General features: G+C 42.5%; 1 protein-coding gene across 2 annotated transcripts in view; it reads right to left on the reverse strand.

Moving 5' to 3' along the window:
- Window positions 1-13,186, reverse strand: part of CEPT1 (choline/ethanolamine phosphotransferase 1) — a 230,728-nt gene that overhangs the window by 84,605 nt on the left and 132,937 nt on the right. For both annotated transcript variants that reach the window (XM_078644128.1, XM_078644129.1), the window contains exon 6: window positions 11,877-12,008. In XM_078644128.1, coding sequence (XP_078500254.1) covers window positions 11,877-12,008 — 132 coding nt within the window. The remainder of the gene's footprint in view (window positions 1-11,876; window positions 12,009-13,186) is intronic.

Below are 13,186 nucleotides of genomic sequence, written 5' to 3' on the forward strand. Positions count from 1 at the left end.
GGGGGGGAGGGGGGGCTGCTACTGCTCGAAGAGCCAGGTCTTGAGGAGTCTTCTGAAAGCGAGTAGGTCTTGGGTCTGTCGCAGGTAGGTGGGTAGTGTGTTCCAGGTCTTGGCGGCGAGGTAGGAGAAGGATCTGCCGCCGGAGGTGGTTCGTTGGATGCGGGGAACGGTGGTGAGAGCGAGGCTGGCGGAGCGGAGCTGGCAGGTGGGAGTCTAGAAGTTGAGTGTGCTGTTCAGGTAGGCTGGTCCGGCGTTGTGGAGTGCTTTGTGTGCGTGGGTGAGGAGTTTGAAGGGGATCCTCTTGTTGACGGGGAGCCAGTGGAGCTCTCTCAGATGGGGGTGATGTGGCTGCGGCGGGGGACGTTTGCGATGAGTCGGGCGGAGGCGTTTTGGATGCGTTGTAGTCGTCATCAACCTAGAAAGGATAATGAGAGGACTTGTGGGAATTCTGACCTAAAACTTGCTAAGATTGACTAATATTTTATTTGCAACAATACTCTTGTTTAAAAAAAAGACCGATTTCTAATTCATGATAAACGACGATCAACAAAAGACCGATTTCAAACCCAGGTACACCTTGTTTCATAGAATATTAGGATGTGCGCTAATTCTACACTTCTTGGCACTTAAAATTCATAGTTAAATCTCATCCCCCGCAGATAAAATTACATTTGATTAATTAAATTGTTTCATAAAGTTTACTAATACTAAACCAGTTTTGGCAACGCCAATAGCTCTCGGCAATACCAGTGCTACTGACTGTCAATGTAAACATCTTTCAGCCATGTTGTATAGCTGTGTCATAGTGCTTTTTTCTCTGACTTTCAGCTGTGCTAAACAGCAGCCATGCCGCTATACAACATGGGTAAAAGTCATTGCCCTTGCATTTCAAAGACCTATTGGCCGCAAAAGTGTAAATGGATGTGGATGATAGCATCTACCATAGCCCCGGAAGGCAGAATGGGGTTGGCGAGGAATCATGGAGAGGTCCAAGGACCGGTCATTGGCCCAACTGTCTAAAATGTTCTCCATAGCTGAAGGTTGTCGCCGAAGAGCCAGGTGCCATTGAAGTGCATGTTCATAAGGGATGCCTAGTAACTCCATAAAAAGCCAGTAGACCTCGGTCAAGCGTAGTCTCTCAGTGCCAATGATGACGCAATTTGCTTAACGAGTCAGTCGTATCTAGTCTGCAGTGAATGGTGAACTTTGCTGCCTCTCTTCCATCTGGCAGCATGGCTTGTGCCTCAAGTGAGACCATGGGCAACACTTGCGCAACCAAATCCTAAACCGCGTGGGTGTGTCGGCCAAAGAAACACGCAGTGTTTACCAACCACAGTGCAAGACTGATAGAAGAGAACATCTGCTTGCCAACAGTGTCCAGCATCTTGGATTCCCTATTCAGTGGCGTGGTAGGGAATGCACCAGGATTGACATTGACTTTGGAGGTGGAGGTCCTGATAAACAGGCTCTATGGTGGGAGGAGTTGCTGGGTATAGACAACTGGGATCTCTGGAGAGGGGTGATGGTGGTGCTTAACTGTCCTGTGCACAGACGCACCTGTGCAGGGCTTGACCCAGGCCTCAAGCAGGACATCTGAGAGGGCTTTTTTAAAAGAGAGAAGGGTTTCTGAGGGGGGTGACTCGACTGAAGCAGCTCCATCAAGACATTTGTCTTGACTGCCACCAAGTGCAGCTGAAAGCCCAGGACCTCAGCCTCCCCTCGTCACCAACATAGCGAAGGAGTCTCCTTCCTCCATAGCCACACTAGGAGAACAGACAAGTGTCTGCTGAGATGTTTAGACCAGTGGCATCTGCCAGTTCTTCATGCCAACTGCCATCGACTCCTCAAGGGGGTTGTAGTCATAAGTATCCTCAGATGCTCCCCTTTCATGCTCCTCTCCCGGCCTGTTGAAAAAGGGGGGACCTGTCTCAGAAGGTCACGTTCCAGCCAGAGCCGGATTTGGCATTGGATGACACCAGTTTGTCTCTGTATCAAAGTCTGGTATGATGGTTGTTGCTGAAACGGGCTCTGGATGAAGGTCGCGGTCTTATGATCAGAGCTGTTCTGGATTCAGCACCGGATCCAGAGGACTAGACTAGTGACAATGGCAGGCCTACTGCTGGAAATCCAGTGGGGGGCCACCCGCCAGACCCACAGGACCCAAACGCGATACAGAGAGGTTGGCCAGTCCAGAAATGAGGTGCAATGTCGCCCAGACCTTGGAGTAGGGCGGGGGTCACTCTGTCTCCTGGAAACTCAGAGAGGCGCGGTGCAGACCCAGAGGCAGGCTCAGTGGGAGCGGGGCCTACAGAGACGTCGTTCCCATGCCTCGCCGGAAGATTTGGACCGGTGCAGTGAAGTCAAAGAACGCTTCGAGTTCTTGCGGGGTTTATCCTATGACTTTGAGCACAATGACAAACACCTGGAACAACTCCATGAACCGGCCCAGGACATTCGAAGAGGCGACCAGAATCATGCGACTAGGAGTTTCAAAGAGTAACGCCTTGGGGTTCATGACGTGGCAGTCCTCAAGTGTTGGAGTTGTGGTCCAGCTTCAAGCATTAACGGCAAACCAGATCAGGATCTGTTACAGGCTGTGACAGGAACCACATGGCTTACACCCTGCTTGTTTCTTTGGGGACATCCGCGACACACTGGGAAATAAATCTCGAAAAACTGGTCTTGAGAAAATGTCAAAAAAATTAAATCAAAAACTACTAAGAGATTGCTTTCTCCAGATTTACACTGACTGGAGCAAAAGGGAAAGAACGAATGTCAGCACGTTGGGATGGCGCCTACACAGGCACCACGCACGTCACTTCCAGCGCAGGTGATGCTGAGCAGAATGACACCACCTACCAGTGCACAGAGGGCCTTCTCAAAAGGTACACACACACACACACACACACACACACATATACATCTACACATATACACACACACACACACACACACACACACACACTATCCTGTCATTCCAGATTGCCATAAAAAATGCATGGGGAAGGTCCAAGGAAGGATTATACATGAAGATTGGATACTTGGGACTTTGGGCTCCAAGTAAATTATAATTGGGACTTTGAGTCCTTAAAGACCCACATCACCACAATTAAAAGCCTTCTATCAAATACTCAAGTCTGAGTTTTACCTTTCTGAAAATTAACTACTTTGCACAGATTCAGGCGGAAAGTACTGTCATCATTCAAGAGTAAGGAAAAATTGTGGCTCTCGAAGCAAGTTCGAGGCTAGTCAACCTTGCCATATTGTGACAGAATTCTTCAATCACTGTCATTTACTGTGCAGGAGTAGATCTAACAGTGTATGCCACTGAATGAGGTCTCCTAGCTTTTATCTGAAAAAAGGCTCTACACACTTCACCAATCAGAAACTATCTTAACCGATTACCTGCATCTAGATATTGTTGCATGTTTTGCTCAATGATATATTATACATGGGATTCTGCAAACCCTGTATAAAAATGTGCCTCTAATTTCCTTACATGCGACTTGTGACACACCCAGTTGCCTATTAAATATGTGCTAAAGTACCCCCTGCCGTATATTATCCTTATTGCAAGTCACCAAGGAGTTGCATGACCATACAGAGGACTGGGCCGAAGGTTCAGTTCCTTTTTCAATTTAGCGAACGTCTCAATTCCTGCTGCTAGAGTTAACACTAGACTTAGCAGCAGAGGAAAAAGGCAGGTCATGGAGCATAATTAAAAAAGCAGTTTAAAGAACGAAAATGTCACATGTTTTTTCTTTTTCTGCTCTGTTTTTCTATCAATGCCAACATGTTTATTGTGAGCATTTCTTGGGTAATTATATAAAAGTAAGAATCTGTCTGCATGCTTCTATACATTACGAGCTACTGCTACTTATCATTAAAAAAAACACTTCTACTAAACGAATTCGAATAACCTTTTGCAACAGATATCGAACAGCTTTTTTGTGTGTTTAATTCTGCACCAGAGACTCTATTTTTGCTGGTTTGTTTGTAAACATGCTCTATTTCACATGAAAGAGCTACGTACTAAGTACTTAGGAGTTTTAAAGTAATCCCTGCCATAATTGATAAGGATATTGCAAGTCTATAGGGTCATGGAACTCTATACTGACTTGTAATATCCTTATAATGTAAGGCAGGGGGTGCTTTATCCATGTATTATTCATATTTTATCACAGATGCCAGCATCCCAATACATCAGGACTTTTTAATATAGAAGCATGTTTAAACAAGAACTACTTGCTGTCATCTTGAGACATGTTGGTTAAATTTCATGTGTACTCGTATCTTATTTTGCCCACTCTCTAGATTGTTAGAGCTACTTAGCTGATATTAACAGACCAGCTCACTTGAACAGTTTTTGTTTGCAGTCGTATATAGCATGAACTTGGCACAAAGGCATCAGAGTGCTTTAGATGCACATGAAATTACATTACAGAAAACCAGATTCTTTTTTCTTCAGACTTGGGAGACTAACTGATGTGGCAAAAATCACAGTATGTTAAGCAGATACCAGGATTCTAATCTGGTTTTCCATTTCCAAGGTAAGTGACTCCAACCTGTAGGTCAAATCTCCTCTTTTAGTTCTTATTATTCCGAAATGTAGTTCATGGTTAGGTTGCTGACACCAAACTTAAGTTTTTTTAAATTGTACAGAGCTGGAAGGGATAGGACTTTGGGCTCCAAGTAAATTACGTTCTCCCAGCTTGCTTCAAATAGTTTAATCATGATCAAACTTGCATTTCCAAGGAGAAGAGGATGCAGCAGCACTAGAAGCCCAAGTAAATTGCATAGGGAGATGATGAGCAGTCTGTTGGGAAAGACAGCCCCAGTTTCCAGCCGTCCCCGAACATTTTCCATTCAACCTATCCGCACCCCAAATAGCCTGTGCTATCCTGATCTATTGTATAAGCGGATACAGAGCCAGCTTTGTTTCATTTGTTGAGTTCATCTCATCACTTTCTAATATTGCCATTTTGGGTTATTTCAATATGCCAGTTATGACCCATTATCTCTTGCAATATCGCAGTTATGACCAACCATCATTTCCCAATATCTGTCCCATTAAAACATTTATTCAAATTCTGAAAAGTCTTGTCTTTAGTCAATTGGTGTGTAGCCCAAAACAATTGCTCTTATAGCATGACTAAGGTAATTGTGCACAGTACTGACAGGATCTTGTACACCCTTCCCTTCACATCCTGGGGTCTTCATTGTTGGATCAGGACTGCCTTCCTACTATCCAGAAGTCACTCTGGACTCTGAAGCTCTGTGCTTTTTGTTTACTGCCACTATCACAATTTCTTTGCAGAATATTGCATAGCTACAATCGGCTTACTAAAACAAGTGCCGTGCGCTGCTTACACGATTTTAATCAGGGTGCATTTAATTACTTTCCAATGTTCAAATAAAGAGGTTATCCACCATTTGGCAGCTATTCAACCCTAAAGATTTGTCCACAAACGTTCCTTCCTCTATAGTATTGGACATTAATATGTAGAGTTGACAAAGTTAAATATACCAGTCAGCTTTTCAAGCCAGCATCCTTCCCTCTTTAGTGAATCTCTCTAAAGATAAACTCCTTCCAATCAGACTTTTTGTTCCCTCTATTGTTGGTTTACAAATTGGTTCACATTTTTATTTTGTTCTATTGGAATCCTAACGTATGTGATTCAATTAAAAAATGTTTGTTCTTCCCCAAACTCAAGCTCTTATGTCCTCAGGCTTAGTTCAGGCTAGTTATTACTGGATCCAAGTAAGCTGCCTTTACTGGCTGACTTATCCTTGGTGTAAAAAGCATTTACTCAAAATGGCTGACCCAGCAACCAATGTGCCAACTTTGGCGTGCCAAGCTCATGGAGTATGTGCAATCTCGGACATATCATTTTTATACTGAAGTACTGAACTTATAATATTAAAACCTAATTGTTTCCATAAAAACAATCTCATCGTTTCACCAGACTGGGGTAGGTGTTGGTTCTAGTTGTCAGCAGGGCAGCCATCACTGGTACAATGTTGATTCTCTGCAGTTTATGACCTACATGACTAAAACCACACAGTTCTACTTGTTCTTGATTAATCACCATAAGGAATTTTTCCCTTCTTCTGACGTCTGGCCTTCCTCTTGTATAATTCCACATTGCCACAGTACTCTGCCATTACAAAATATATGCAGCGATGCTGAAACTTGTCATCCTGCCTTGTGGCACCCGCATGAATGCTGCACCTACCAGTTTTCTCTATACACTGCAGTAGGGTCTGAGGTTCTGTAAAGCCTTAAAGACCTGGCTTTTCCCGGCTTAATTTTATCTCTGTCCGGACGGTTTCGAGGTACCTGTATCTGGGATAGTGCTGGGACGCAGTGTTGCTGGGGTAGCGATGCGCTGTATAAATCTAATCTAATCTAGGTTGAAACTAATGGGATTTCACCAAAGTATTGTGGAAATTAACCCCTTTGCTACTACGTACGCACTTTTTTTTCCACAGTTTTGGCATTTTACTGGGACATACCCTATATTTGCTATTTTTGAGCTTCCAGCCTCCTTCCAGTTAATGATAGAAATGGGTATGAAAGCAATAACAGGTCCCGGAGAGCTATACAGTTCCGAAAAGTAGACAAAATTCTGAATTCAGCAAGGGGTCATTTGTGTAGATCCTTCAAGGTTTTGTTTTATAGAAACTAACTGCTGAAAATAAGAAAAATCAAAAGTGAGTTGTAAAAAACTGCCATTTGTGCCAACGTTTTCACCTGTAACTTCTTTTAAGTATGACAGATTTATAAAAGAAAAATACCTTTACAGCCGCTGGACCATTCTGGTGGTTATATAGGACTTGTAGGTTCAACAAGAACCCGTGGAACCCAGAGCCAATAACTGAGCAGCGTCTTGCAATGATTTTTTATTGTGTACCGGGTATACAGCGATTCATTTGGGAAAATAAAAACAGTCAAAAATCGGTATGAAAGACAAATCTGTATTTTCGAAATGAGAACAAAATATAGAGTTTAGAAACAGGAGCTATTTGCACATCTCCGAAATTGTGGGCAACCATGCTAGCATGTGAATTATAGGACATTTTTCAAAGGGACTTCTTTTCTACACATTCTCTTACATTTGGAAAACAAGAAATGCATCGAAAGTCAATAGGTAATAACAGTTGCTCTACAATTCTGTGTTCCCATAAAAATAACACCTCACTTGTGTGGGTAGGCCTAGTGCCCGCGACAGGAAACTGCCCAAAACGCAACGTGTACATACAGTGAAATCTGGTGCCTATTTTGCAAAGTGCGTAGCTGTAGATTTTGAACCCTAGCTCTGCCGGCACCTAGGGAAACCAAGCAAACCTATGCATTTTTTAAAACTAGACACTTAGAGGATTCCAGGATGGGGTAACTTGTCTGACTCTCACCAGGTTCAGTTACCTAGAATCCCCTGCAAACCTCAAACTTTGTAAAAAAAAAATAAAAAAAAAAATAAAGATTTTCCTCACTTTTTTTGTGATGGAAAGTTCAGGATCTACGTGGATCCACATAATTCCATCTCCCCCATCCCCATTCTCCAAAGTCTCCCAATAGAAATGGTACCTCACTTGTGTTGGAGGGTCAAGTACCCGCAATAGGCAAGGGCCTTAAACGTTTTGTGGAGACTTCAAATTTACCCATCATAAAACAATCTAGTTTTGCAAGGGTGGGGGGTGGGGGAGACGGTGGGGACCCGTTTTTTTTTTGGGGCCCGAGCTCAGCCGCCCTCCAGGGAAACCTATCAAAACCCACACACTTCCGAAAACGAGACACCCTGGGGAGTTCAGTGAGGTATAGCTTTCGTGGATCCCCCAATGTTTCCCTACACAGAACCCCCTGCAAACATCAAATTTAGCTGGAAAAAAAAAATCACTTTTCCCACATAGTAATATGTAAGAACACCGTGCCGGCACAAATGTCCTACCACCCAGCGTTCCTCTTGTTCGCTTACTTGTGTGGGTGGGCCAAAGTCCTGTGACTGGGAAGGGCCAACAACATGGGGATTAAGGGTATCGCACTGTGAATTCTAAGCGCTTTTTTTTCTTTTTTAAATACGTTTTTAGCGGATGCCGAACTGATGCTGCATTGGACAGCCACACAAGTGAGGTATCATTTTACTCGGGAGACCAACGCGAATACTCGGTGGTAGGACATTTGTTCTGGCACAGTGGTCCCACATAAAAATATGTGGGAAAGGTGTTTTTTTCAGCTACATTTAAGCTTTGCAGGGGCTTCTGGGTAGGAAAACGTTGGGGGATCTACGCAAGCCATACCTCACTGGCTCACTGGACTCCCCAGGGTGTCCATTTTTCAGAAATGTGTGGGTTTGGTAGGTATCCCTAAATTGCAGTGAGCCCCAGATCAAACAAAACAGGTACCCCCCCTCTGCAAAACCAGCTCCATTTATGATCAGTAATGTTGAAGTCCCCACAGTACGATGTGGGCCATTTCCTGTTGCAGCCACTATGCCTACCTACACAAGTGAGGTACTATTTTTATCGGGAGACCTGGGGGAATGCTAGATGGTAGCAAATTTGTGTAAGCCCGGTGATTCCACAACAATCGAGGGCCATCGGCCTTATATGCCCTCAAAGGTGTCAGAAACACTGGCTATTTTTGGGGTGAGCTCATGATGGAACCATTCCATCATGAGCACCAAAAGGGTTAAAAACTTGATGGGCTTTCATTGCCAATTGTTTGGCATGCAGGATCAATCTCCGAAACTCACCTTTTGGCCAGATGGGAACAGGCCCCAAGCACAGTTACTGAGGCAATCATTAAAACTTATCTCCTCAAGTGGTTTTTGTTTCATTCCCTTGGTTTTCGGTATCTTTTACATTTTTCTTATGACAAACTTTCTTTTCTCCCAGTGTTTGCGCCACTGTGGCCATATTCATCATCGATTTACGCCTAGATTACAACCACCTCTTTATTGAGGAAGGGTTCAATACATTCTTTGGAAAAATATGTTTTTCTATAATGCAGATAAGTGTCTTCTCTGTGAAGATCATATTTTTGAAAATGCGCTCTACTACTGGAACGTATTACTAAGTCCTGTGAAAGGACACGTTGGCTCCTTATGCCCATGTCTCCACTTTCTCCCCAGACATGCCTATACCTGTATGACTGTTCATCTACCCCAGGCTCCTCCAACTATAAGCTTGTGAGCCACAGCTAGCTCTCCAGCTACCTATAAGTATCTCTGCTGTGTGCAGCCCAAACTACTAAATTAGAAGCTATTGCCTTGTCGAATTAATATATGTATTCCACACTTGAAAAGTGTATTAGAGATTAAAATGTGTATTTGCAGAAACTCATAAGCTGATGGTTGGAGACAAATTGTTGGATTTACAAAATACATTAAACCTGATATTTAAGTCCTAAATCACAAGGCATTGGTTAGATGTATACTAACACGATACCTTTGTGCCAGTTTATCTTGCATGTGGTAGCCATTAATGTACCCTTGTCTGACATGGTCACTGTTACCACACAAATAATACTATTAGCTTGGTATGAGTTTAATTATACATAAGAAGCTCTTATCAAAAAGGTTGGAGACCCCCAATCTACCCGCTGTGTTTTCACCATTTTAGGAAAGTAAGTGATGGAGGCCATTTGTTCTTTAATCTGAACCCTTACTTTAGAGCAGCCCTCTCCATATCTTAACATAAACATGTACTTTAAGAAAAATGACATCTTGGCTGTTACGAGTCTTGATTAAATTGTGCCCTAAGCTATTGTCCTCTCCATTACCAACAAACTCATTAGAATACCTGAATACCTGCTCTTCACAAATTATGCTCATCTTCATACTGACATTAACAGGTATAGCCTGAGGCATAAATTAGAACATTACACCCACGAAGAGTAGAATGTTCTCAATTATAAGGGGAGAAACACAAAGATAAACATTGGACTGTTTGGGCTCCAGGCTCATACCAGCCATTATAAGCCTGGAACTACTCCATTGTCTTCAATGGGGCTCTCAACATTACATTGTTATTATTAGGGCCCCCTGTCTTATGGTAGTTATTTTTTCAACTTTTCTGTCTGTATTTATCCATTTTTCCTTGCAAATTCTTTCTGTATGTATCCATTATTATTTTGTGTTCTCTGTATAAATGAAAGTGCAATGGGTATTAGTCCACATTTATTTAACTGATAAATGTATACTCGCATTTGAAAGTCCAGGAGGTTTTAGCAGTATACAGTGCAATAGACTTATCTAAGAACACCTGCTTTGCACAATAGCATAAAAAACTGTAGATCTGCACTTAATTAGGAAATATATAGTCTTTTTTAATCTCCCCTACCTCTCAATCTAAACACCTACTGACCAGTCACTCATGATTGACTGTAGAAAAAATACCCCAAGAAGGCATATTTTCCGTATTTTCTTTATTTAAAAATAAACACACACGAAAAGAAATAGTTTTTGGTCTATTTATTTGTAAAAAATCTGTAAAAATGGAAAATTGGGAGCCCTAGTTATAATATAGCCTTAAAACATTGCTGTTTCAGACTGTACTAGTCATTAAGGCCCGCTTCAGCGTGAAAGGTCCATGGCAAAAGCCTGTATAGTCCAGCTACAGGGCCATAGAAGGCTATTAGAACATTTCTGACCATCATGGTAGTATGTTCTTAATTAGTAAAACAAAGGACTCCCGGAGCCCGAGGAGCTTAACATTTCCTCAGGCTCCGTGAAGTCTTTGTTCACAGCTGTTGCAGTGGAAGACAAACTTTGGAATGTTAGAGCGCTGGGATTTTACCAGCCATTAGAACCCCGGAACCCCATTGTTTTCAATGGAGCGCTCAACATTGCATTGTTATAATATAGCCTTACAGCCCGCCGTAGCGGGATATCCCGGCTATTAAAGGTTCGCTCCCCTGTTAAAGGCCCGAGCCGAAGGTGAGGGACTTTAACAAGGGGATTCAGGACTTCAATAGCCAATAAGGCTATTAGAACATTCTGCCACTAGAGGGCAGAATGCTCCAACAAATAAAACAAAGGCCTCTCGAAGCTCGAGGGGATTTAAATCGCCTCGTGCTCCGAGAAGCCTTTGCAAAACGGTTGCTCTGCGGGCCTTTCCCAGCCCGTAGAAGCATGGAGCACTCCATTGTTTTCAATGGAGCTCCCAACATTCTAATGTTCTAATAAACATTACAGAACTACTAGAACCAACATTCTGAATTAAGTGGGATACCCATTATTGTCCCAGATTACCATACCACATTTGAAAGAGCACTCTGATTAAACAGCATTCAAGTAAATCCAACCTTGGACTAAAAGGCTTGAACTGCTTGGCAGTGATTCCTCTGAATAAGATAAAATTCTGAAGCATCACTGGGCTTTTTGTCAGTGACATTTAACACAAGTTCTAAGGCCAAATGAACAAAAGTTTCAACTAATCTGTAACATCACACACAAGCAGGGTCAGACAGGTCAATCCAGTAGTGTCCAACAGGCTGGTCTGGAAGGTCAGAGTGCAGCCCTGTTTTTATTTACTGTTTGTAGGCCTGGTTTAGGGGCTGCAGGGGCAGTTTTTACTCTTGATATCCCCGATAATAAAACAAACATTGCCTGCAGCAAGTTCAGATCCATGCGGTCTTCCATACTTTGGAAAACGCATACACTTATATACACTTCTATTTTGGTGCCCGGGTCTATTTTCTGTCCCAGTCTGACCCTGCGGAAAAGCTGATCATCAAGTTGGCTCAAGTATTTCCAACTTGAGAAAGGTCTATTGAGTTTTAGTACTGTCAAAGTCTAGCTTAAAATCACAGAAGCATGAAGTTAGCACTTAATACAGATAGAATACAATTTGGAAATGATAACGAAATAACTTACTGCTATGGTTGATCCATTTTTGCCAACGCCACCTGTGAAGATTACTCGAAAGTAATTAGTGCAGGAGAATACAGTTCCTGCTACAGTGCATAGAGCGGGGAGGATTTTCATTTGAATATTCAAAACTGGTATCTTTAATACAGAGAAAGAAAATGCATATTAAAATAAAGATTCCACAATCAGAAACGTGTGTGTATACACACAATGATGGCATACTTAACATTTCCACTTTTCTATGCATATGACTGGCATGAATATACAATTACCCATTTCCGATAAATAAGATAAATATACATTAGAATTCCCCAGAGCACAAAGCTTAAAAATACTTCAACTTTTTTCCCCAATAGGACCTTAAAAGAGAAAGCACAAAGATATTCATGAGAAGTAATGCATATTATTGCATTGTACTGCATCATTTACACAGCACTTACTACCCTAGCACAACAGTTAAGCAAAATACCCATTACTAAAATGATCAGATTTTCCCTTCTTAGACTGCACGAATAAGGGTGTTTTGGTATTTAATACTAGCTGTACCTGGCCACGCGTTGCTGTGGCTCAGTCTGGTTAAATGGAAGAGAAAGAAAAGAGCAAGCGCCCATTTCTAATATGTTTAATTTCACAATGCTTGTGGGTATACAATATGTTTGTGACTATTGTCTCAATGCGTCCCTTGTAGTTGTTGCGCAGCAAGCAAATCAATAGGGATTGTTCGGCCTTTCGATTAAAAACACGCACGTATTCAAATCCAACGTTGTGTATCTATGAACACGCACTTATGTTGCAAAGTGAACCAACCCCCCCCCCCCCCCCCACCCCCCCCCTCTACCCACTTCCCAGTCTGCCATCCGGACTCCAACTGTCCATCCTAATATATGTAGACTATTGTCTCTATGCATCCTTTCTTAATGTTGCAAAGTGAACCAACTCCTCCCCCCACTTCCCGGTCTGCCATCCTGAGACCAACTGTCCATCCTAATATATGTAGACTATTGGCTCTATGCGTCCCTTGTAGTTGTTGCGCAGCAACCAAATCGATAGGGTCTGTTCGGCCTTTCGATTAAAGACACACGCTTATTCGAATCCACTGTTGTGTATATATAACCACGCGCTTAATCGAATCAAACGCTGTGTCAAAATTTCAAAGCAATCTGTGAACAACTTTCAGAGATTTAAGATTTTGAACAAACAAACATTGACATTTTTGTTTGTCTGTTCGGGCTTTCGATTAAAAACACGTGTGTATATGACACGCGCGTATTAGAATTCAACGTTGTGTCAAAATTTACTAGCAATCGGTGAAGTAC

The sequence above is a fragment of the Lissotriton helveticus genome, chromosome 5_1 (assembly GCF_964261635.1).
Source record: "Lissotriton helveticus chromosome 5_1, aLisHel1.1, whole genome shotgun sequence".
NCBI lineage: Eukaryota > Metazoa > Chordata > Amphibia > Caudata > Salamandridae > Lissotriton > Lissotriton helveticus.